The following is a 26,904-nucleotide window of genomic DNA, read 5'->3' as shown; positions in this document are numbered from 1 at the left end:
ATTGACATGAAAATCGCAAATTTGATACTTAGTGAGACTATTCATATCCATTTATTAGTTATTTAGATTTCTCTTTCGTTATACTAGACATTGAGCCTCCTTTGCAACCATGCATTGATCTACAGCTCTAGCTGAGACTTAAAATATTACTAGCCACTTACCCGTGTGTGCATTACTCATGGTTGTCATCTGTGAGGAAATCTCTACGAATTATCGCCCACTTAATAGGAAAAAGATGAAGTGTTTATTGTGTTAGAATATATTTTGCGAGAGTGATTGTTATCTGTGAGGAAATCTCAGGAATTGCCCTTAATTGTTAAATAATAAGAATGAACTATGAGAGATATAAGGGCATGAAATTTTGAATTTTAATTATTCTTTACCACTCAATATTGTGATATAATTTCATCATTTATGCTAAATAATAAGCACAAGACATTATTTCGTGCTCCAAACCAATCTTTTTAGATATAATATTAACATCGTTGAATGTTTTGGGTTACAAGAGAAGGTTGATGACCTAGTACAAGAAATGAAAAGCAAATCTAAATAAAGGTAGCTCCACGATGAGAAACAAACCTAAAATCTCTAAATTACCAGGTGAGGCGTTAACCATTACAATACACCCCTTTCTCAAAATCATTGAATGTCCAACTTTATTTTATCTTCAAACAAGATCATAGTTAATGCTTCACTTTATCAGTATGTTTCTTGCTTTTTTTGGTTAGTTTTTGGGGGTTCGCCCATCCAATACTAGACTCCTAGCCCTTCCTTGTTACCGAAATATTAGAACATAGAGTGCCTGATGTCAACATTTTGTTTTGGTTCACCGTCTTTAAGGAGGGACAAAATCGTCATTTCTGTTATCCATCAGAGAAAAGTATTTTCAATTGATTTCTTGAGCATTCACGATTTTTGAAAATGGGACATTTTCCTAATTTAACGCAAATTTTACAATTTTTAGGAAAAAAAATTTCTACGGGTCGTTTTTGAATTTCACGTGCACTAACTTCAATTTTCAAAATCTGGAACAAAACTCGAGGTTGAAAAATATTTTTCTATACAATATCAATTCCTGATTTTTTTTCAAACACAACGGCGGCCCCGAATGATTTTTCGGATGCCCGGTTGATAAGATAAGAATTTCAAGCTTTACGTATATTAATTTTGATATTTTTCGAAATTCGAGTCAATGCTCGGGATTGAAATGTATGTTTCCATATAATCTTGATCCTGCAATATTTCTGAGGACAATGATGTTTTCAGATTATTTTTCGGATATCTAATTTTAAAGATGAAATTTCGTTGATAATCGAGTAATTACAATTGACGCGTGTCAGAGATTCAGTATCGATTTTATCAAGATTTGGTGTCCATTGACACAAATTGAAATTCTCATAAAGTCGATTATTTCTCAAATTTCACAAATTCGAAATTCCCGTTCCGAAAATGTCGATGGATTCTGAGAAATCGATTTTTCGTACCAAAAAACTCCCGTACGAATTATTAATTTAAAAAAAAAACAGAGAAAAAGTTTCGACAGAGGGATCAACCCTTTTTGGGTTTTTTCCCGCCCTGCCCTTTTTCTTTCCTTTCTTTATTCCTTTCCGTATCCTTTTCTTCCCCTGCTCTCCCTTCCTGCTTCCCTGCCCGAGCTTGCTTTCTTTTTCTTTCTTCTGCAAATCGACAGGCCAATATCCCTTATTTCTTCTCTGTTCACTTCGGTTCATTTTTTCTGTCTGCCTACCAGCTCACACCTCTGACGAACCTCTCCTTTTCTTCTTCTTCCTCTCAGCTCAGACGGACCAGGACCTGTCCCTCTCAGCTCTGGTCTGCAGGGAACAGACCATCGGAACTCTCCCTCACGACTCTCAGCTGCTGACAGCTCCCCTCTCACTCTGGAACCACTGGCTCAGCTCACTAATCTCTCGGCCAGCAAAAAGATCCGTCCCGGAGTTGAGCCCTTTTGGACGTAAAAAGAAGAAGAAAAGAAATCCTCAGCTGGACTCCTCTCGGCTCTCACCCTCAACTCGATTTCTTTTCCCCTCAGCTGACACCACTCACTCACCTGTCTTTTTCACGGACACCCCTCTTCAGCTCGGGCTTTTAGAGACCAACCCCACAGCTCGACCTCTCTCTCTCCCTCAGCTGGTGTCTTTTTCCTCACCTCAGCTCAAGACCCCGTCCAACCATTCTTCCTTCCCTTCCCTTCCCTAGCCGGCTCAGAGTTCACAGACCAGCAATCCTCGAGCCCTTCTCCTCAGCCCTGACCTGCATGCCACCTTCCCCATCCTTTTCCTCTCGACTAGCCGAACAGTTACAGCTTCTCTTTGAGCTTTCCCAATTGCAGCCACGACAAAATCACGAGCCAAGTCCCCATTTCCCTTTCCACTCTTGTTCTCTTGCTCGGCGTTTTCTCTCTGTGTGCGTGTCTTTGACTTTTCCTATTGTGCTTTCCTTTTATTTCCATTTGCAGTCCAGTCCCCGTTGACAAGCCACCAAAGCCGTTTCCTTGTGTTGTCCGTTCGGCAGCTCGACATCACTCAATAAAGAGGGCTAGGTGATCCCCTTCCTCCTGGAAACAGCTCGTGAATTAGTGGCTGAGAAGTAATATGGTTATTTGATTTGTTTGGATATGTTTCGCTCAGTTTTCATGGCTTGAATTCGAGTTTGAATTAGTGGGTGAGATGCGTGATGATTCATGTATGATTTGGGATGGTTTTGGCATGATCTTGAAGGGTTGATGATATGTGTAAATGCGTGGTTTAATTAGCGGTCTTGTTTGCTTGTTGCGGTGATCTACATATGATAATTTGGTGGCTTTCATAGCTATGTGGTTTAGGACTTCCTTTACTTACGTTTCTTGGCTTTTCTACCTCTCCAAAGTCGATATGAAGAATTCTAGCATGCTGATCAGCCTTTGTTAATGGCCATAGAGGCTCGTTTTTGGTCATTTTCAAGTCATGGAATGAATCGCTCTTATGCCTAGATGCTATAGGATTCCTTTGTCTCGCATTTTTTCCCATTCCGGGCGTCTTAGGATCAAGTTAGTGTGATTTCAAGCTCCGATCAGATCTGACATGTGAGTGAAGAAGCTCATCTAGATCATGTATGTGATGTAAAGAAAGTTCTTTGGTGTTTACTTTCTCCTAGGTTATTCTTGATTATATTTTGTGTCAATAGTGAAATGAGATTAGCGAATATTGATGTTGAAATGGACTTATTAGTATTAAGATCGATGATGGTACTTGTATATTGCTACTTGTATTGTATTTCTCTCGTTTTCTTCTTGTTTTCTTGTATGTCTCACGAGAGGAGGAGAAAGTTGGGGAGACAAGAAGATAATAATTTTCGAATTTTCGAATTTTCACAATGTATTTATATATCAGATATTTTTTAGGAGATTATTTATTTCAAGTTTTATGTTATTATAAAATTCGTAAATACAAAAATATCAACATATAATAAAAACCACAAAAAAGTCGAAGCAACGCGTGGATTAAATGACTAGTACACTAAAAGAGCTAAGTAAGGAATAATGAAGTGGCCAAATATATTGTAATATATAAAAGTCGAAAAGTGCGGAGATTATTTATTTCAAGTTTTATGTTATTATAAAATTCGTAAATACAAAAATATCAACATATAATAAAAACCACAAAAAAGTCGAAGCAATGTGTGGATTAAATGACTAGTACACTAAAAGAGCTAAGTAAGGAATAATGAAGTGTGTCCAAATATATTGTAATATATAAAAGTCGAAAAGTGCAAAGATTATTTATTTCAAGTTTTATGTTATTATAAAAATCGTAAATACAAAAATATCAACATATAATAAAAACCACAAAAAAGTCAAAGCAATGCGCGGATTAAATGACTAGTATACTAAAAGAGCTAATTAAGGAATAATGAAGTATGTCTAAATATATTATAATATATAAAAGTTGAAAAGCACTTATGAGACGTCAATTTTACAAACATTCATCTCTTGGTTAATCATCTCTTAGCCTGCTCGAAAAATTAAATATCTAATAAAAAGATCAGTGGATACTTTGTATACATGTTACTATTCGTTTATTGTCCATATTCAATTCATATTCGCATAATAGAATGTATGTGGTAGATGCTTCATTTTTCTAACATACTATGCCTATAAAAACCTATATTCGGATAGCGTAACATCACTCATGACCTCTTGAATTTTTTCTCTTTTGAAATGAAATATCTAGTTTTTTTTTCAACCTATATAATTTTTAATGCAATCTTGTGCATATATTTGGAGTTTTATGGATGGTGTAAATTGGGTTGCTTAGTTATCGTGGTGAGACTATTTCTACTTATGTTAATATTTTATCTAATGTTATGCATATATTGAAAGCATGTGGATGATATGAACCAGTTGCTCAATACATATCATCATGAGATTATACAATATATTGCAAAGAATACTAAAATTGAGTAGGATATATTCGTGCATGATATTATGATCGTTAGGCTAACAGTCTTCCTTTATATAAATGACATATTAGAGTTTCTATAATTCAATATATATATATATATATATAGGCAGCTTACGTATTGATTAGTTGTTGGAAATAACTTATGGTTTTAGTTTCAAGTATCCCGCGCTAGTCTATATATAATATATAATTGCCAAATGGAGAATGAGCATTTATGACATACCTCAAATCTCCAACTCTCAACTCTATCTTGCGTGACTTCTTATTTCCCTAAGAACATAGCTTGACCAACAAGGAAGCTTCAAGTACCCCAAGAGTGCGGACCTAAATTTCATCTCATCGCGGCCCGCATGTGTGCGGAGAAAGATCGCGAGACTTGAGAGTATCCACCTTCCCGTGGAACACAAACATATGCGCGGGAGAATGAGTCGTTACTACCTGTTTACGACCCGAAAGTCGAGGGCTGGTGAGTTGCTGGGTCTAGAGGGGAGGAAATACACCTAATTTACTAAGGCCTCTATGGTTTTTCGGAACTAGGAGTTCCGAGTTCGGAGGTTCTATTACGTATGAGCCTATATCCCACACGTCCTATCGGTGCTCTACTTTGCCTAAGGTTTGTCATTTTTAATTTGTTTATCGTGTTGATTAGGTTTTGCTTGTCTTGCTCGGTTTGACACTGTAAATTCGTTGAGAAGCGATTGATTCGGACTAAAAGTCTGAGATAGGGGTAACCCTTGTGTCGAGGGTTTAACCCGCCTTCCTTGCGTCACTGTTCGCCAGGCCATGATGACTGGTTCTCCACTCGGGCCAAAACCAAGAGACGTAAAGCTTACTCATCCTTAAAGGACTTAGGTCGATTCGACCGGTTCAACACTTAGACCGTTTGCTTGCTAACCGGGATTATTACATGAATAAATATACAGATAAATTTCTCGCACTGTACTCTCAAAAAAATACAAGTAATCAAGCGGATCACAGTCGGTTCACGTTCGGCCAATATTTCGCTCATGCTCACCGAGAGTTTGAAAGACGAGAATGGAAATAAATGCAACGAGGGCTCATGAGAAACGGGGTTTAGGTCGGACCAAACCAACAAGTCCCAAGAGGGCCGAACGGTCCTCAAGATTTTCACTGGATTAGCCGAGCTTTGGGGTGGTTGTCTAACCTCGTTTTGTGCGCCATGACCCGAGTCATCATCTAGTTGGATGCTACTCGGGTTGAAATGGTGACTCAAAGTTAGATCCCATGTCGCGCTCAGGTTGCGCGTACTCAGTGTGTGAGGGCGTTAGACCCCATGATCGATGATTGAAGGTGTTGGACCACGTGTTGATAATGTCCTGTGGGTTCAGACTCGATCCAAATAAAAACATAATAAAATAGACAATTGGTGAGTTATTTGTCAAATTTACGTAATTATCAGGTTCTGATTCTCGATTACTTGGCATACAAGTCTCTATTCTAAACATGGGAGCCTCATTTGGGCACATACAATTAAGAACCAACCATGGGCCTCCCCGAAGGGAATGTTGCATTCGGTTTTTTGTTTAAAGACAACTCGAAGGACACGAAGTCCCTTCCTCGAGTACGATAACGTGTAAATTCGTTTTAAATTTATCTGATAAACGACATTGATAGATTAACCGATTATGATAGAGCTTGACTTTTACTAGAAGCCTAAGCCTAGGGTCTGGCTCACCCGTTCCCGTGTATTTAATTGTATTTGATATGTGATTAGTTCGTTTTTTAGTGTTTTATGACAGACAAAATCCGATCTAATGCATTGACTTAAGAGGTGAGGAAAACAAAAACACCACAGGGTGTCAAGGTCTTTGCTCATGTTGTATGAAAGATCGAACAACCTTTTACAGGTTTCCCCACTAGCGTCTCTAATCCACACTCCTGAGCGCCCTGGTCCATGTTAGAATGATCGAAATACATTAGTCGAATAAAGAGAGCTATCCATATGAGAGCTGCACCCGCACAGGCTGCCCATCTCTCCCCATGGCTCGGTGTGTTTCGATCACTTTGACTCTAAGGTTGTCAGTAAACCAAGAAACGATTATTGTACCCTTGTACCAGAAAATTAGTTTTGAAACGGGATCAAAACTGTGTGATTCGGACCACTGAGGTCGGTAGCTGATGTCAACCAGTTTCCTGAATCCTCCAGGGTCATGTAGACTTTGAGCGAGCCGAGAGACCGATCGATCTGCCAGGAAGTAGTCCAAGGAGAACTCCCATGTCCCGACTAGAGTCGCCTCAAATCGGGCCTAGTATTGAGTCGGGACGTGCGAATCCTTCCTAAATGTCCATGCTACAGGGACCACGTGTCTTAATGGTTTGTTAAAAATTGTGGTTTTTGAAAAGGGCATGATTATCAGTTCGTGGTTTGTCGACTCGATTACAGATTAATAGTCGGTCCATGCGATTTATTTAAAATTTGAGTGAGTTAATTACTCAAGTGACTTGTCTCGTTTACTACATGTGTGGAATTAATTAATTTAAGTGAATCGCCGAATGCTTTTGGATTTATGGGCTTTGAATCGTTGAGTTAGTTATTGGTGAACCGTTTGATTTGAATCATAATCCCCATCCGTTTTAATTATTAAAAATGAATCGCGTGCAAATGTCTCCATCAAAGCAAGTTTGGTGTTTTGGGTTTTTTCTCAAAAGAATCAATTTAAACATGGGGATGATTTGTGAAAATCTAGAAAAAAAATTATTGGAGTGTCCCAAAACCCATAGCTATTGGCCAGGTAACATTCGTGGGGACATCCCATGTGTGATGAGGCCGAATCCTTGCTCGGGAAATATTGGGGACCAATTCATAATATTTGAGAATTCAAGGACTAATTTGTAATTTTTGATAAATAAGTTAGGAAATAGCGAAAATGAGTTTTTTGGACTGAAAAACAAGTTTTAAGACCATTGGTGTTGTTTTTAGTCGGTTTTGAGGTGTGAAAGCACCTAAAATCACGTTTGATCTAATCTGTTATATAGATAAAAAGTTCGGTAAACATTTTTATTCGGAGTTGCAGCACCCAGAAAAATGTGAAATTTTGTGTAGGGCCTTAAAATAATATCAAGGACATGCGGTAAAAATTTCAGCTCGTTTTGAAGTTAGATGGTTCACGAAAGCTATCAAAATCAAACCGAAAACACCGAAAAGACGGGTATACATTTTTTTATCTAAAGATACAGCATCTACAAAAATATGAAATTTTGTGTAGGGCCGTAAAATAACATTAGAAACTTGTGGTAAAAATTTCAGCTCGTTTTGATGTTAGATGGTTCACAAAAATTATCAAAATCATATCGAAACACCATAAGGACTGGTAAACATTTTTTATCTGAAGATCCAGTGCCCAGAAAAATCTGAAAATTTTTGTGTGGGGCCCTAAAACAACATCAAGAATGTGGTAAAAATTTCAACTCGTTTTGAAGTCCATTGATATTCAAATTTATTAAGGCCATACCCGAGATCTAAGGAAAAACGTGAGAAATGAGTCTAAAACAAGCATTCAACAGTCCAACAGTAAACACACACACACACTAAATTGATATTTACACGCAAACAGATATAAAACTTAGAATATGAAAGTTATGTCGAATTGGGTCCGCCTTATCACCCCATAAGTACTTGTAAATAAAAAGTCCAAATTTCTCTAAGTCGAGGGGTGTTATACCTTCTCTAGGTGAGGTAGTTGAGCGCTCGGAGTAGGCGGGTGGTACAAGGATTGGTCAGGACAAAACTGAACAGAACAGTGGAGTCGAGAAGGCTTTCGGGTGGTGGTTAGGTTCGTCGAGCCTCACGGGTGCAAGCGTTGGTTTTGGGGCCCTATGACCTGCAAGGAAAGGTAAAGGAGAGAGGGAAGGAGGCCATCGAAGTAGTCATTTAATGATCGGAATAGTTGGTGCACACAGTAAACCGAGAAGGCTTGTCGGGTGTCGGGGAGAGAGTCGGCTAACTCCGAACCTCTGAGAAGGTTGCAATGGCTCTCAGCCCGCAACCTCCTTGTCATGGGGGAGAATGAGAGCCGCGGGTGGCCCTTTCGTGGTGGTAGGCACGACTCGCCTAGTAGTAGAGGAGGAGGATTGGGTTGTTGCGGCGTGGGGGATCTCGGCCTTGAGGAGAGGCAACCAAATGCTTGGATGCTTGAGGGATGGAGGGAGCTTGAGATTTGAGAGCAAACGAGGGAGTTGAGAGTTTAGAGAGAAAGTAGATTTTCGAGAGTCCTTGCTTCCTTCCTTCCCTTCTCTTCTTGTATTGTGATTTTGAAAATAAAAATGAAAAGAATGAAGAGAGGAGAAGAGTAGGGTTGTCGAGATTGAGAGGGGGAGGAAGGGAACTAGATCCACATATTATGGAGACGAGGAGATGTGATAGATGTGAGATGGGATAGATGTGAGATGGTCCTTTGGTGACCAAGATATGGAACAAGAGTCCATGAATTGAGGAAAAGAAGAAGAAGACAAGGTGAGAGAGGGGCCGACCACTGGCTTGAGTTGTGGGCTCCATGAGTGAGCTTGGGAGTTGAGGAGGCTCGAGTCTCGGTCGGCTGCGCATTCGATTTTTGTGACTCAAATGGATGGCGCATTGTCGATGTCGACGAGGAGAGGATTTCATTGAGCCCAATATCAACGTGTTTTACTTATCCCGATAAACCGAAGGTTCGGAGGCTTGGGAGTCGCTCTTGATTGATTCGGGTGATCTGAGAGAAGTTAACTGTATCTCTGGACTTCCCACGTGTCAGTGTTCTATGCCGATCGTTTTGATATGCTTTGTTGTAGGGGCGAAACAGTTGACTTCGCGACCTCTACTAAAATGGCAATTAGAAGAAGACCAGAGGCCTCGCAGTCGGATCTTTCTAGTAGTTTCGTAAATGTCCTAAGGTATCCGGAACTCACAGTGTTCTCCGTTTGTTGAAATCAGACCCCGAAGGTTTGCTGGGTCACATTTGGAACTCTTTCGGAGCTGGTTAGGGAGCCTAAATCATTTATGCAGTCTGATCTTAAAATGTCCTCCCTGGTCCTTGGGGTCACTAGGACTTACTGGACCTATTCATTAGAAAACCTAAGTTGCCAATTAGGCACGTGGTTTGGACGTCATGGCAGAATATTCTTTGTGCATCAATAAGGTGGGGATGACTTACGGTGAGCCGGCCATGAATAACATTGCTGGAGTCGGCTTATGCTAGTTCTGAGATCGCGCGTCGTTCGGACTCCCTGGTTGCCCTCCGAGATCTATGGGGGATTTCTGGGACTTTCTGCATGGTTATTCTCCAGGGTCATCTAATTGACCTTATTGACCTGACTATAAAAAGTGATCCGGGATTTGCCAGTTGATTTCTGTCAGTTCTGCAAGGTCATAGCTAGGAACCCTTTGATGGCCTCAAGAGCTAGGGACCAAAACAGGTGTTGACACCAGGACATTAATTGTATAGTTGACATTTATTAAACAATTACATTAATCTATACCCTATATAAAAAATGCAATACTCATATAGTGTGTTTTCACGGTGGTGGCTTTTGTACGGAACATTTCGCTTCTCCAAGATTTTTTCAGTGTTCGTATGACCCTTTCCCAATAACCGTCTCTTTTCATGAGCACAAATGCCTGCCATTTTTCAGCCATAACCGGCCAATCCTTACCCCTTTGCTCGGAGGCGGAGAGTGCAACCGCTTATGCCCCTCTGCTCAGCCTTCACAGTGCAGAGCTGACGGCCTCCTTGGTCCGGCTGCACAGCTCACTCCCCCGAATATCATCATATTATATTCTCGCCCTGGCGGATCCTTTCGCGCATGGTCTCACCGTCTCAGTCTAATCGTCGAATTGCCCCCTCCTCACTTGTGCTCTTTCAGATGACTGTTGCTTAACCGTTGTACGCCTCCCTTTCACTCTATTGTGCGTCTCTCTCTCTGAATCGGATACTGAATCATTGCAGCATCTTCTTCCCCACTGTATCAAATTTTTGCTTGTGATATCGCTTGCCTATTGGAGGACCCATTTCTCATTTCGCTCATTTGAACTTCCTACTTAGTGGCATAAAGAGAAGGATGACTGTGACTTTGATTGTCCTTCAGGTTATTGTTCTGGTCTTTTTGTTTAACATCATATTCTTAAAATTACTTTCCTGCTGTTTACATCCCCTTTTTTGGGATTTTGAGCTGCTTTTTAAGTTCATTAATATATATATATATATATAAATATAGAAGCAGATAAGGGCCTCCATTTGTAACTTTTTGCTAGCTCTGTATTGTTTTGCTTGCAATTTTATTATTTTTCTTTGGTATTTATATAGATGTTAATTAAGGAGAGGTATGGATCATTCTGTTCCGAAGGTCCAGCGAAAGGAATGTACATTAGCCCGATATGGCCTTATTAGGTATTTGCAGCAGCAAAAAAAAAAAAAAAAAACCAAAGGGTTGCCATGGCAAACTTATTAATTATTTCTACATGTATGGAGCAGACCTCTATGTATTGGATGAATATCCCCAAGTTCAATCATTTTCAGCATTCAACATCTACAAAAGACACTCGGCTCTTCAGCATCCAAGTTGCCACCATAAGCCATCTATCCAAACTTTTGGATTACTTCTATTTGATTTAGTTTATACTTGACTGTATCTCAACATGTAGTGTAGAAACCTGTATCATCTAGCCGGATTTTGTGAAGCACATGCCGAAAAATTCTGACTTTGACACTGATATTGATTTCTTTAATATTGTTTTATATACTTTTCCTTTTCTTCTTTACATTACAAGTGCTAGTTGGTATGATGCATAAACGATTTTTTATTGTCGTTGTAAGTATTCTTTCCCTATCATTCGTGATATGTGATCATGATATCTGAAGAATCTTCGCGTTTTATCTAAAAAATTATCATGTTTTTTGAAAATGGGGTTTTTGAACTATCTAACTAGATTTTTCCATAAACTCTGCTCCCATAATCTCATGTCTCCATATATTTCTACTGAATTATATTGGCTGAATAGAAACCTATGCTATTAAGGTTTAACATTGCTCCTTTTACTTCTATGTTGTTCTATGTTGTGATTGCACTATGGTTATATATTTCTATATTTTTTTGCTGAAAAGTTACACATTTCTATATATTATATATTACATAATTTTTCCTTATATGGGTCGGTATTTCAAACAACTACATGCTATGAATTAAATAGTGGAAATTAGCTAAAAAGGATTAAGTAGGGAAGATCTACTATTGTACATGGCTATGATATATGAAGACTCTATTATGAATAACTTGTTTTATTTTCTCTTGACAAAATGTTCTGCTCTTCAATTTTATATTCATATATACGATAATATTGTAATTGTACTCGATCGTTTCATTCTCATTGATCTATTTTATTTGGTCACTATTTACTTTATTATCTATATTTTTTGCTAATATTTTATTATCTGTTGGATATATATATATAGATATATATATGATAAATTTGTTGTGTCTACACTGAGGAGCTGTCAGAAAATTTAATATGCATTGAATGTATTTAGCTTCTTTTTTTTATATATGTTTAAGCCCATATCTAACGTCGGATATATAGTTATATACTTGAATGGAATGCAAAATTTTCACTCAAACATGCGATATCGCTTAATTATTTATTTTCAAAGAATAGCTAATTTACTAATCTCTTAAACTTACAAGGCTTTATTGTTCAATGATCAAAACATAAGCGGGCAAATGTATATGCCTAAGAAACCTTCCCTTTGCTCACTTTCAAAGGTCAATTTATCTCTGGAGTAGCAAATTTCATAATTATTATCGGTTCGGATATGCTTTTTTGTTGCATTGTCCTTCCGCTTGCATAACTGTGTAATTCGTAAAAAATTAGAGATATGCTCCACGTGCATAGCATGTGGCCTTCTAACTAGTTAAACCATAAAAATTAACAAAAGTTAATATAATTCTAATTAATATTCAATATAATTGTAGTTCACTAAAATTATTATCTAACAATCTATATTTGATTTAATATAAAATAGTTTAATGTATTTTTCAGAATTGACCGATTCTTTTAAAAATTGTACACTTGACTCTTTGGAAAAAATTTAAGTTAAAATTAAAACTTAAAGAATGCAAGTATTAAAATGAATTTTTTTGTTTAAATGTCGATATATAAGTATATTTAAAATTAAAATATTTATTATAAAATAATTAATTGTGTAACAATTACTAACAATTATACTTAACAATATTAAAAATAGTAGAGAGAAAATCATTTTAATACATCTTTAATCAATTTTTAGGTATTTTAACAGCCTTGAACAATAAGCATTGATTTAATGAAACATTATTTCTTATATACAATAATTAAATAAGAATATTAACAAATGATATGAAAAGACAAAATGTTATAGAGAAATTTAGAAATAAATGCAGGTGTTCTCAATCAACACACTTTCATGATCCAGACCATACAATGTATGCATGCAAGAATAGACTATGTTAAATCTAATAAAAATAATAAACAAATTTTTACCAGTTTGAACTGACGCCTTAAACTCTAGAAATGCTCTATTATATCGAGACGTAAAATGAATTTAGAGTAACGAAACCTGACGAGCATCCTTCAAACAGATCAAGATTCAAATTCCAAGTATAAGCTCTGAACCCCGGTGACCAAATTCCAAAACTCTTGTAAAGTATAGCCTCATGTTCCAAGAAATATCTAATTTTACATAATTAATTATGACATAAGTCATGTAAAGTAACAATTTAAACATAAGTATAATAAATACAGTTATAGTTTAAAATAAAAATTCAGAGATAAAATCTAATTACTATTTGAAATATATAAAAAAAATTTAAAAGTTAATTCCAGCAACATAAACTAATTTTTTCAAAAAGTAAGTTAACAAAAAATTAAAAGATAAATGTACTCCTATAAAATTTTTCAAAAAAGTTGATAAATTTATTGAATATATAAAATTACTATATGAAGGACGGATGATGAATATACCAGATTACATTATCAATCAATAATAATACCGTGCAAAACACGTGGTAAAACTGCTAGTATATTGAAGGTCAAAACATAATAGTGAGCTCACCATTCAATTATCCGTTTTTCTCATAGTAGAGATATATGTATCTATTTTGCAATAAAAGAGATGTGTAGACTTAGAAAGAAATAGATAATTAAGAGAATATTTGGGGTACATTAGATTCGCTAATGAGCATCGAACTTATTATCTTTTGGTCTCGGATAGAAAGTGACGTCACTCAACCAAATACCCCATGTCAGATACACATGTATTTAACTTTGAGCGTCATCAAGCAACGCTTATCACATACATGCATCCGTTCACTGATATATGAATAGTATAACAAAAATGACACACACATGCCAACATGAATCTGACGAATCATGTTCTAAGCGAAATTAATAATATTAATAGTTTTTTTTGTTTTTTAATAAATAGTAACAATATTAACGGGATAATAACAACGGGGATAAAAAAATTAATAATAACTTTCTCTGCATTCAATAAATTTACCAATGCACGAAATGAGAAAATTGCTGGGGACAAAATCTATAATAAACCAAACGGGATTTAGCAATTCACTATATTCGCTAAAATTTACGAATTCACCAAATCTTTATATTTATATATAATGTATGAAGAATGGAGCAATCACCGGAAATTTGCCAAAATAATGCCTTCTCAAGCGTTTGTAATCGTCCATATTAATTAATTATATGCACGTAGTACCTATTATGAGTAACATAATTTTAATGGCATAAATATTCATAATAATAATATTATTATTGTTATTATTATTATCATTATAATATCAAATGTGGACATAAATAATTGCTGAAGAGAAAAATAATAATAATAATTATTATTATCAAATATTTTCATAGCTTTCACCAAATTGAATAATTGGTGGGGACAAAATAATAATATTATTATCATTATCATTATCATTATCATTATCATTATCATTATCATTATCATTATTATTATTATTATTATTATTATTATTATTATTATTATTATTATCGTCATTAAAAGTTTCACAACTTTCATCAAATGGGTGATTACTGGGGGAAAACGTAATTATTTAATAATTTTTGAGTTTTAAAAACTCTCCTTACTATTTTATAAAACTCTTAATCATTGTTTTTCATATTCAAAACTATTCACATTTAAATTTTCTACTCTAATGATAATGTTAATTTGATATTCTATTTAAATAACTTACACAAAAAGATAAATGAGAAGTTGTGCTTAAACTTAAAAATGAAACTTATTACGTAATATTTTTGAAAAATTGTTATTTCAAGTATCACAAGATATTGTAATGTCTAAATTTAGATTTGGAATTTGTGAAGACAAATGAGGATTCGTTGTTTGATCTCCTATTCATCAATTAGATGATTCATTCTTAATATTAACATTTTCGAAGATATCGCAGATTATCTTAGGAAAAAGTCATAAAATATTTGTTAACAAAATAAGCACTTACCTTTTTCCTATCAAGTAGGCGATGATTCGGAGAGATTTCCTTATAGATAATAACCCTGTGCAATGCACGGGTAAGTGGCTAGTTACAATGATTGGGAAAGATCTCACCAATAAGCGTTATGTAAACGTAATTAACAGAACATAGGTAAAAGGGAAAATGTAATTTGCCCCCTAAACATGATATTATATCAACCTGCTCCCTCCAGCTTCATTTGTTCGAGTTCACTCCCTGAAATCTAGCTTGGGCTGTCGACATTACTATTTATATTTGACACGGCAGAAGCTTTTACTTGAGCCCCACATAGGAACACAACACAAGATACCTGAAATTAGCCTCTATGATGGGATCTATGATTCTCTGTTTGAGTTTCATGCGCTTATGTTCTTGTTGTAAACTACAAGTAGATTGCAACAAAAATTGATCTCAACCAATTTTCAGCTAAATTGAACATCTAGTCGGCCTTGTTTGGAATCACTTAATTATCCGAACAGTGCAAAGATTTGTGTAGTTTAGTGTTAACATGATACAAGTCCTGTCTGAGCTTATACCTTGAAATCTAGCTCAGGCCATCGACACTATTATCTATATTTTATAGAAGTTTTACATGACACCCACAAGGAACACAACACAAGAGACCTAGGATTAGCCTCTATGGATTGTGGGATCCAAAAATCTCAGTTTAAGTCCCAAGAGCTAATTGTCTTGAGATAAACAACAAGGTGCGTCATAGAGATGGAAATTGATCTAAGCAAGCTTTTAGTCGAAATGGACATCTAGTCTGTTCTATTTATGTAGGTGGTGAAATAATGGATCACTTAATTACATGGATAGTGAGCATATCTTCATGATTTTGGTATAAACATGGTAAAAGTCCTGTCCGAGTTACTTTCTTGAAACATAGTTGGGCCTGTTGACACTACTGTTATATTTGAAATGAAAAAAGTTTTCACAGCTCCACATAGGAACACAACACTAGAGACTTGGTTTAGCCTTTATGGTGGGATCCATGATTATCTATTTCAGTCTCTCGAGCTTATATTCTTGCGATAAACCACGAGACAATAGCGACAAAAATCGATGTGGATATATTTTTAGTGAAATCGTACATTTGATTAGTTCTATTTATGTAGATGGTGAAATAAATGGAAACATAAGTTTTGAATCACTTAATTGCTCATGTTATCTATTTTTAAGGAAATTCTTTTAACATAACACGTTAACGATTTGGGGGCATCGCGGGATGTTCTCAATATTCAGGATCAAATCATAATAAATTGAAGTACGAGGATCAATAGATGAGGATCACAAACTTGGAGATCTCACATAGTAGAAGTGCATGGGGGCCGCCGGAGGGAATCTCGACTTTTGTCCTCCCGACAAAGAATATTAATCAAAGAGGCTGCCGAGGAGCTCATTGACTAGATTGGGAAGTTGACCCAGAGAGAAGCAGAAGCGGCGAGTCAAGCGAGAGAGTGGACTCAGCCTTGACTCGGAGCTTGGCGATCACGACGTCCTCGCTCCGCCTCTTTGCCAGAAGCTATAATGAGAACGTGAATCTGCTTTCTCTATTTGGTGGAGTCATTATTGATAAGCAATTTCGATTTTTCTTCAATGTAAATATAACGTCTGCGAAGCGAGATTGAGAAAGACTTTTTTTTCCTCCTTTTTTTTTTATAAACAAATAGAATAGTTTCAAGAAGTTCTTTCGAATGGGTGGACTCCCGAGGGTTTTCTTTTTTTAATCTCAATTATTTTTTGTGTGAATTTTGATATTAATTGGGTCTTTACTAATCTAGTAGATTCAGGTCAGCCTACTGAGAAGTAAAACTCCCTCTACGTGGATTTTCTCCACTTACATTACTCAAACTTGAAATCTCACTTAAGGGAAACAAGCGCGTCGAACCGCTTGAACCAACTCACGTCGATAATCTCAATTTTTTTTAATTGCTTGACTTTTTCCCCTAAAGAGACAATTGGAATGATTGGGAAAGATGATCTCACCAATACGCGTAATACTGATATAATCGTAATTGACAGAACATTTATAAAAGGGTAATTGTAATTTGCCCCATAAAGATGCTATTATATCGACCTGCTCCATACAATTTCATTTGTTCGAGTTTACTCCCTGAAATCTAGCTTGCATCTGTTGACACTACTATATATATTTGAAATGGCAGAGTTTTCAAGTGAGCCCGACAAAAGAACACAACACAAGAGACCTGACTTTAGCAGCTGTGATGGGATCCCTAAATGTTGGGTTTCAGTTTCAAGTTATATATTCTTGCTCTAAATTACAGGGTGATAGCGATAGAAATTGATCTAAACATGCTTTCGGCCAAATTGGATATCTACTCGGTCCTATTAATCTTAATGGTGAAATAATGGAAAATACAAGTTTGAAAGCACTTAGTTAGATGGATAGTGAGAATATTTGTATAATTTCAGTATAAACATGGTGAAGTCCTGTCCGAATTTATACCTTAAAAACTAATTCGGGCCGTTGACACTACTATGTATAACTGATAAGACATAAGTTTTACATGAGACCCAAAAAGAACCCAACATAGGAGACCTAGCTAGGTTTAGCCTCTCCAGAAGGTGGGACCTATAAATCTCTATTTTTGTCTGTCGAGCTTATATTCTTGCCATAAACCACGAGATAATAGCGATAGAAATTGTACTGGACATGCTTTCAGCCAAGTCGTACATCTAGTTAGTTCTATTTACATAGATGGTGAAATAAAATGAAAAATATAAGTTTGGAATCACTAAATTACATAAATGGGGAGAACATTTGCATAATTTCGGTGTAAATATGGTAAAATAAAACATTCTCGAACTTCAAGGATTATGGATCCTAATTGCCACATGGTGTGATGCTCAGGTTATCAATTTTTCCGGATATTCTCTGAAATAACAGGCTATAACAATTTGGGGGCATTGCGGGATGTTCTCAATATTCAAGGATCAAATCATAATATTTAAAAGTATGAGGATCAATGGATGAGGATCACAAACTTATGGATCACATGGCAGAAGGGCTGGGGCCCAGGGAGGGAATCCCGACTTTTGCCCTTCCAAGAAAGAATATAATCAATAGACGCCGCTGAGAAGCTAAGCTCATTAACTTGCTTGGGAAGTTGACTCAGAGAGAAGCATTTGATAACGGTTTAAGATGCTGTCTCTCCTTAGAAGGCTGGAAGAAGCAGCGAGTCAAGCGAGAGAGTGGACTCATCCTTGACTCGGAGTCCGCCTCTTCCTCTTCGTAACCGGCATTATCCTCCCCTCCTGAGCTTCACCGTACACCGGTGAGGGCTCCCCTTCTTGAGCTGGTAATATTCTTTAACTCGGAATCCTAGCCTGTCACTGTATATATATAGTACTGACAGAGTGAATGAAGAGGCTTGACCCTTATGCTTTAGTCTCTATGGTTGCCACTTCTTTGACTGTGAACCAGTAGCGACTGCGTTAGATGATCATGCTTTAGTTCGATGATCGACTGTGTTCAATCACATTGGACTAAGAGCGGCAGGGTGCATTCTTGTGGACTGATAATTCTATTTCTCCCCATTATCATTCCATTTAAATGAAGCATCATTTTTGCAGCTGATGCCAAATGTACCCAGAATTTGCTTAATTTTTCGGTTTGAGCTTCTCTCCTTTTGATACCTTGTGATTATGAAAGACGCGGATCTGTTTTAAAACTTGCGCTGGTTTTGGAGATTAGTAAGATATAAGCTAGCACCATAGTCACTACCTTTTTTCGAATATCGGTTGGGTTGAAATGGAAATTGCATATTTGTTAAGCGGATAGTATTTATATCTTGTAGATTCAAGTGGTATAACTTCAAACCAGTGCCTGTCAATTATGTATGTACAAGAGATCAAATTTGCCAGAGCTGTGCAGAAGTTAGCAGAGGAATGGTATATAGTTTTGCAGACATGAAAGGAAGTTCATTGGCTGAAAACTTACAACTTAAGGAAACTCAACAAAATTTTACTTGCCTACCATTTTCTATTGCGGAAAGGGGTAAATGTAAGCATAAACTTGTCATTGTTGCTCGAAGAATTAGTGGGCATAATGAACAAACACTCCAAAAAAAATAATAAAAAATAAAATAAAATAGAGAAAATCAGAGAGACAATTGAGTAGCATCTGCATGTATGTAAGGAGTACCTCTCACCTTTACGAAGAACTACATGGAGACAAGTTTCCGTTAAGGTGTTTTCTGAAATTACGAACGTGTGTGACTCTAATACGAGATACTCAAGTAGTGATCGGTGGGGCAGCCTTGGAATTAGCCTCCATGTATGGGGTGCCTCAAGGGGATGCGCTTTGACGCACCCCGGCTGCCCCATTGCAGAGAAGTCATGTGATGGGTCGCTAGTGTCCCATCACTACTGATGGCCAGGCCTGTTTTCTATGATACCAAGCCACCAGGCTTTGGGTGAGCGGCCAATTTTATGGTTCCATTGTTTCTCCATTTTTATTTTTTTCCTTATATTGATTTAGTCTCTTTAATTTTAAGAACTGTTAACCTTTAATCCTGAAAATAGTGAAATTCTTTTTTCTATTACTATTATTAAAAATGAATATTACTTTTCCCAAAAAGAACCAAAAGAAAAAAAAAAGAATGTTTGGAAAATATTCTAGAATTCCACGTTGGTTGGACTTCGTGCCTACATCCCTAGTAGTTAATTGAGACTGAGGTTGCGTTTGGTTTCATAGTAGAATTTTAAAATCATATTTTGATTTTGAAAAAGAGTGGTATAAATGGGGCCCACCCTTTGACTTTGTATGAGTTATGTTGTTTTGTTGTGAAAAAAATAGTATAAATGGGGCTCACTCTTTGACTTTGTATGAGTTATTTTGTTTTATAGTGGGTAGAGTTAAGTTAGAATTGTAATTATAAAATAACACCCTAAAACCAAACAGGGCCTAAGGATCAATTTAATATACCTGTCTCAGGACTTGAAGGACCAACATAATGTTATCGCCATATACACCCTTTATTTTTTTCGGTCGTAGGTCGCCATTGATATACTTTACTGCTCTTTCATTAGAGCTTTCGACCAAAATGGTCTTCTTTTTGAAATTAATTTCCACAATAATCTTCCCAAAATATATTTCCCAAAGTAGACGTGTTATTTTCTTAATTATTCTTCATTCCCTAAACCTTTTTATTTGTTTCATTTAAATCCCTCTTGAAATTAGGTCTTCTATCTATTATCATTAATGAATTATTTACAAGTTTGTCATTATACATGCTCTTAAATTGTATTACCATGAATCTAAATTTAAATTTTATGGAAAAAAATTTTAGAGCTTAAGCTTCACGCTAAGATTTAAATTTTAAACATATATATTAAAATATTAAATATTTTACTTATTAATTATTTAATATATATTTAATAACAACCAACATTTATGTTATTTGCTTAAGTTTCTTACTAAGAGCCTTACATTTATTTTATGAGTTGCTTGTTGGGAGTCTTCTATGTAAGAATTTGGGCATATGCTTAACCGTTATTGATCGTCATTGACTTCCCATCATTAAAGTACAATAGAATTAATATAATTTACATGTCATCTATAGATACATATAGTAATATATAGTTAATATGCTCTAAAAGTATCAATTTTAAAATTTAATATTATTTTCTACAAAGATTTTAAAATTTTCTTCTTAATTTTTAGGAAATACTTCATATAAGGACCTTCCGAATTTTCTACGCCTCGAATGATGTATCTTTTCATAATAGACGTTCATGCTTTAAAAAATTATAAATAGATATTGTATTAAGTTCTTTTACTCGTATCTTAGAATTGCTACGATACAAGTATATTTACTTATATATTTCACATTAATAATGTAATAATGAAGAATCTGATGTATTAAATTTTTATTTAGTTTTATTGTTTAAAATTTACATTGTTGAAAAATTTAAGACGTTTCTAATTTCGTTGTAATCATCGAGTCTTCAATTTCTACAAAAAGAACAGTATATAATTATGTAATGTAAACATTGACAGAAGAAGTTCGTTACGTAATGCTTATTATGTATATCTATCAATTATCTAATCTAAATGAAAAATGGTTAAATTTATTTTCATATTTTTATTTATACTTTTTGTATGAGATGAAAATCATTGTTTAAACTCTAATTTTTTTTGTCCATGAAATTTAAATTTTGATTCATTATATAATGTATCAAGAATAAGTCCAATGACAATCTTACAAATAATACATTAAGTGGAATAAGCACCGGACTGCTTAAACCAACGGACATTAGTTTTTTCTTTGGGTAGTTGATCATATCTATATATGTGTGCATATAATTAAACATCCAACGCGTGTGCGTGTATTATGGACCATTCTATTCATTCATCAACATATCCATATTAAATGCCTGCACAGTAATTATGGGAAAGACAATTAGTTTACTGTAACAGGGAGGTTGACTATCATCTCGTTTTGGTTCTTCTTGGTAGGGTGCAAACAAAGTGCAAGTATATGCCTGCACAGTAATTATGGAAAAGACAATTCGTTTACACGGCTTCCCTTCTTCTACGTCAGCAGAAAGAGTTAAGGAATTTTTAGAAAATATAATAGGCAAGGGAAGGGTTTGTGCCATTAAAGTCAGACAAGAGAAAAGCAGCAGTCGATTATACGCAATCGTGCAGTTCATGACAGTTGAAGATGCTGACAGAATAGTCCGTTTGGCCAGTAGACGACTGTGGTACGGAAAATCATATCTGACTGCTAGTGAGGCAGACCGAGATATCGTGCCCGAACCGAGAATGCTGTCACATAGTATACAAGGTGTAACGTTGCACTTTGGGTATCAGCTTTCCGAGCAGAATTTCTCCACCCTGTGGAAAGAGCAGAATGTTTCTGTTGATTTTGGGGTTGGATTGAGAAGATTCTACTTTGTTTTGCTCTATAATCAAGAGGAATATAAGCTTGACCTTTCATATGAGAACATCTGGCAAATTAAGCTTCATCGACAACGATGGCGCCGTCGCAAAATTTTTCTGCTCATTCAGGTTCTTTCATGGTTTTGAATAGTTACTATTCTTAGTTTTGTTTATTTGCTGAGCAATAATCTCAGTTGCTACCGTAGGTCATGCACAGTCTCTTTTCATCACCTATTGTGTAATAATTTTGCAGCTTTTTAATTTTGTGGAGCCATATAAAGCGTAGTGATGCATGACATTGTGAGAAGAAAACCCATTATATTTCTTGTAATGTTATGGTTCTGGCCAACTTCTTTACAAATGATTGTAGCTTTTCATTTGTTTGTGATTAGGAATGGCATTGGCCCAGTAGACACATTTCTTACTTTAGATCGTTTAGATGGTATTTGGCTGGTATGTATATTAATGGAGATCAGGAAATGCTGTTGTAACCCTCTCTTGTTTGATGATTTTCAGCTGTTCGGTGCTCCTCGTATTTTCAGAAAAGATGCATACCCTTCAAGGAATGTACTGGAGAGTCTTTTTTACAACTATTTCAGGAATGGTTCAGATGACCAATGGGTGAGAACAATCGATTTTACTCCGTCTGCTTGTATCGGGCAATCTTCAGCAATGTGCCTGGAGATCTCTCATGCGTCTAATCTCCCAGATTTTCAGGAGAATTTCGCTGCTTATAAGGAAATTAAAGGCATATTTGCTATGAAGAGTGGCTCCAGTTTCTCTCGTGATTTCAACCTAGTCCCTATCGTGGGCCCCCCCATAGATGTTGATATTCCCTACAAGATACTATTCAAGATCAATCTGTTGATACAGAATGGGTGTCTGCCAGGACCCTGTCTTGACTCCTCCTTCTATCGATTGGTCGATCCGAGCAGAGTTGACATCACTTTCATAGAATATGCTCTAGAGAAGCTGCGTCATCTAAAAGAATGTTGTTACCATCCGAAGAGGTGGCTGGAGGAGCAGTACGTGATGTGCATGAAGAATAAGAATCTGATACGGCAGCATCATATGCGGTCGCCTTTGATATCTTTAGATGAGGGCCTGATGTATGTTCACAGGGTTCAGATAACTCCTTGCAAAGTGTACTTTTTCGGTCCAGAAGTTAATTTGTCAAATCGAGTTCTGCGGAGGTACTCTGAGTATTCTGATAATTTCCTCCGGATCTCTTTCGTGGACGAAGATCTCGAAAAAATCCATCCCACAGTTTTATCTCCTCGTGATTCTGTGGCCGGCAGTGGTATGAGAACAGAAATTTTTACAAGAATTCTGTCTACCCTTCAGAATGGAATAACCATAGGTGATAAGAAGTTTGATTTCCTTGCTTTCTCCTCCAGTCAGCTGCGTGAAAATTCTGCATGGATGTTTGCTCCTACAGATGGATGCACAGCTGATACTATTAGGGAATCCCTGGGTAAGTTCCATCAAATCAGGAACGTGGCAAAATATGCTGCACGACTAGGCCTATCCTTAAGCTCATCCACTGAAACTCTTTCTGTGGAATGGTATGAAACTGAAGAAATTCCGGATATTGAGGTTATTTGTGGCAACAAGCGCTATATTTTTTCTGATGGGATTGGGAAAATATCTGATGATTTTGCAAAGAAAGTGGCAAAAAAATGCGGCTTTAAAGGTTATACTCCATCAGCGTTTCAGATACGATACGGGGGATATAAAGGTGTTGTGGCCATTGACCCGACCTTGCCCGTGAAGTTATCACTGCGCAGGAGCATGAGAAAGTATGAATCCTCAGACACGAAACTGAATGTCTTGGCATGGAGCAAGTACCAACCCTGCTTTCTAAACAGACAGATCATCACTCTCCTCTCAACTCTTGGCGTTCCCGATGGCGTTTTTGAGCAAAAACAGAGAGAAGCTGTGGATCAGTTAGACTCCATTCTAACAGATCCATTGAAGGCGCAGGAAGCTCTAGATCTCATGGCTCCTGGTGAGAATACTAAGGTCCTCAAGCAGATGCTTGTGTGTGGGTATGAGCCGGACGAGGAACCATTCCTGTCAATGATGCTTCTTACTTTCCGTGCTTCGAAGCTGTTTGACCTGAGGACAAAGACCAGGATTTTTATACCTGAAGGGAGATCAATGATGGGTTGCCTGGACGAGACCCAGACCTTAGAGTATGGACAGGTATTTGTGCAGTTTTCGTGTCGAAAACTGGGACAGTTGCAGGATAATATCTACATGCACACTGGAACAGCATCAGATGAATCTTTTGTCGTCCAGGGACAAGTAGTGGTCGCAAAGAACCCTTGCCTGCATCCTGGTGATGTCCGAGTTCTCAGAGCTGTGAATGTACCTGCTTTGCACCATATGGTGGATTGCGTTGTTTTCCCCCAGAAAGGAATGAGGTACTTTGGTTGCATGTCTCTTTTCTTTTTTATGTTATGTATATGATGTGTTGGAACAGACTTTCTACTTGGAGCCTATAGTTATTCAGTCATTGCAAAATTATCAGTCCCTCTTTGAGATCGTTATGCCTCTGTTTAACATTTCTGTTTTATCAGTCCCTCTTGTAATCTTCTTGTATACTTTTTTCTGAGTATGTAAGTCTCTGGATCAGCCAAAAGAAAGAATCCACTCTTTGTTCTTTGACCATGAAACAGATAACCTCACTGGATGTAGAGACCAAAAGTTGAGCTTTATGACAATTTAGATGATATGCTGGGCTGAAAGTTATTAGCTGGGAAATTATATGTTAGAGTTGCTGAGATGGTCATATACTTTGCTTCTTGTGCCAATATACGAAATGGGTTGATAATCAACTATGCCTTTTGAACTGGATTTTGAGTTCAGGCCTCACCCAAATGAATGCTCTGGGAGTGATCTGGATGGAGATATTTATTTTGTCTCTTGGGACTCCGAATTGATTCCGCCTGTTCAAGATCAGCCTATGGACTATACAGCAGCGCCGACAGTTGAATTAGACCACGATGTTCGGATTGAGGTACCCTTGACTTTTTATATTTAATTAGCTCCTCCATCTGACATTCTTGAAGATAGTTACAATTGATCCCATAGGTAGTTTGCCCTCTGGTCACATGATACTGCATATCACTTAGACGTAGCTTCATGGAATCATTCATGTAATTGGTGTAGAGTCATAAATTTGCATGTTGTGATTTGGTTCAGTTAATCAACTGATTGTAAATCATTGTAAATGCACTTTGTTACATATCCTGAGGTGTACAAGATTAGAAAACAGGGAATAGTATGTGATCATTTATAGTTTTGACTGTTGGGAGTCACAAAAATCAATCATGAACATTCTACTTATTTGTAGTCCGGGTTGTTGCTTGAGCAGGAAGTGGAAGAGTACTTCGTGAACTACCTTCTCAATGACAGCCTGGGAATAATAGCCAATGCTCACACTGTGTTTGCTGACCAGAGCAGTGCAAAGGCAAGATGCCCAAAGTGTATCGCACTAGCAAGGCTATTCTCTGTTGCCGTTGATTTCCCCAAAACAGGCGTGCCTGCTGAGATCCCTCGCAATCTGTATGCTAAAGAATATCCTGACTTCATGGAGAAGCTCGACAAGTCCACCTATGAATCCAAGAATGTAATTGGGAAGCTTTTCCGAGAGGTGAGAGACATGGCTCCTGATTCCCCTTCCCTCCGGACCTTCATGAAGGAAGATGCTAGTTGGTCCTATGATCCTGATATGGAAGTTGAGGGCTTCGAGGATTACGTGGATGATGCTTTCTATTACAAGGGCAACTACGACTTCAAATTGGGCAACATCATGGACTACTATGGGATCAGGACTGAGGCGGAGATACTTAGTGGAAACATCATGAAGTTGTCAAAGTCATTCAGTAAGAGGAAGGACTTGGAGTCGATCACTATGGCTGTGAAGGCCCTGAGGAAGGAAGCAATGACATGGTTCAATGAGAAGGCAACAGGTTCAGACGGTTTGGAACATGAGAATTTGGACGCAAAGGCATCGGCTTGGTACTATGTCACATATCACCCAAGCTACTGGGGGGCCTATAACGAGGGTCTGAAGCGGGACCATTACCTGAGCTTCCCTTGGTGTGTCTATGATAGGCTGATCAATATCAAGAAGGAGAAGATCAACACGAGGAGGTCTGCTCGGTCTCTTGAAGATATCTTCACTCGTGAACTCAGCTTGTCTTGATATTGCCTCGTCTCGGGTTTGATTTGTATTATATTTATTGTACGTTGTTACTGATGTGTGAGGTTTGCCGCTAGTAATTCTCTTTCAAGATGAGCTTTCCCTATGGAAAGTACTGATTGTGGCCCTTTATGGGCAAAACTATATATTAAGGCTTGTATATCTTCATGGATCGACTGTTCAATAGAATTTTATCATTATATTTGAGTTTCGTATTTTATAGTTTAAGCAAGAAAAATATAAGCAGTAAAAGTTTAAGGAATTATCTCAGAAGAGGTGTAGTGCAGTGACGTTAGTCCTCGCCTATTGACCTGAAAATCGTAAATTCGATACTTAATGAGACTATTCATGCCAATTTATTAGTTATTTAGATTTATCTTTCATTATAATAGACATTGAGCCTCCTTTGTAACCATGCATTGATCTATAGCTCTAGCGGAGACTTAAAATGTTACTAGCCACTTACCCGTGTGTGTGTTACTCATGGTTATCATTCGTGAGGAAATCTCTACGAATTATCACCCACTTAATAGGAAAAAGATCAAGTGTTTATTGTGTTAGAATATATTTTGTGAGAGTGATTGTTATCTGTGAGGAAATCTCACGAATTGCCCTTAATTGTTAAATAATAAGAATGAACTACGAGAGATATAAGGGCATGAAATTTTAAATTTTAATTATTCTTTACCACTCAATATTGTGATATAATTTCATCATTTATGCTAAATAATAAGCACAAGACATTATTTCGTGCTCCAAACCAATCTTTTTAGATATAATATTAAAATCGTTGAATGTTTTGGGTTACA

General features: G+C 36.8%; 1 protein-coding gene across 2 annotated transcripts; it reads left to right on the top strand.

Moving 5' to 3' along the window:
- The first annotated feature begins 18,111 nt into the window (after positions 1-18,111).
- LOC116194143 (RNA-dependent RNA polymerase 1-like) lies at positions 18,112-26,295 on the top strand. 2 transcript variants are annotated; one of them, XM_031522876.1, is made up of 5 exons: positions 18,112-18,298; positions 21,460-22,014; positions 22,402-24,311; positions 24,757-24,907; positions 25,265-26,295. In XM_031522876.1, exons 2-5 carry the CDS (start codon positions 21,499-21,501, stop codon positions 26,096-26,098), a joined length of 3,411 nt encoding a protein of 1,136 aa, XP_031378736.1. In that variant the 5' UTR covers positions 18,112-18,298; positions 21,460-21,498; the 3' UTR covers positions 26,099-26,295. The 2 variants fall into 2 exon arrangements, with proteins under 2 accessions (XP_031378736.1, XP_031378737.1); XM_031522877.1 differs by lacking the exon at positions 21,460-22,014.
- The last annotated feature ends 609 nt before the right edge of the window (positions 26,296-26,904 follow it).

Source organism: Punica granatum, chromosome 2 (assembly GCF_007655135.1).
Source record: "Punica granatum isolate Tunisia-2019 chromosome 2, ASM765513v2, whole genome shotgun sequence".
NCBI classification, from domain to species: domain Eukaryota; kingdom Viridiplantae; phylum Streptophyta; class Magnoliopsida; order Myrtales; family Lythraceae; genus Punica; species Punica granatum.
This window is presented reverse-complemented; position numbering and strand designations above follow the sequence as displayed.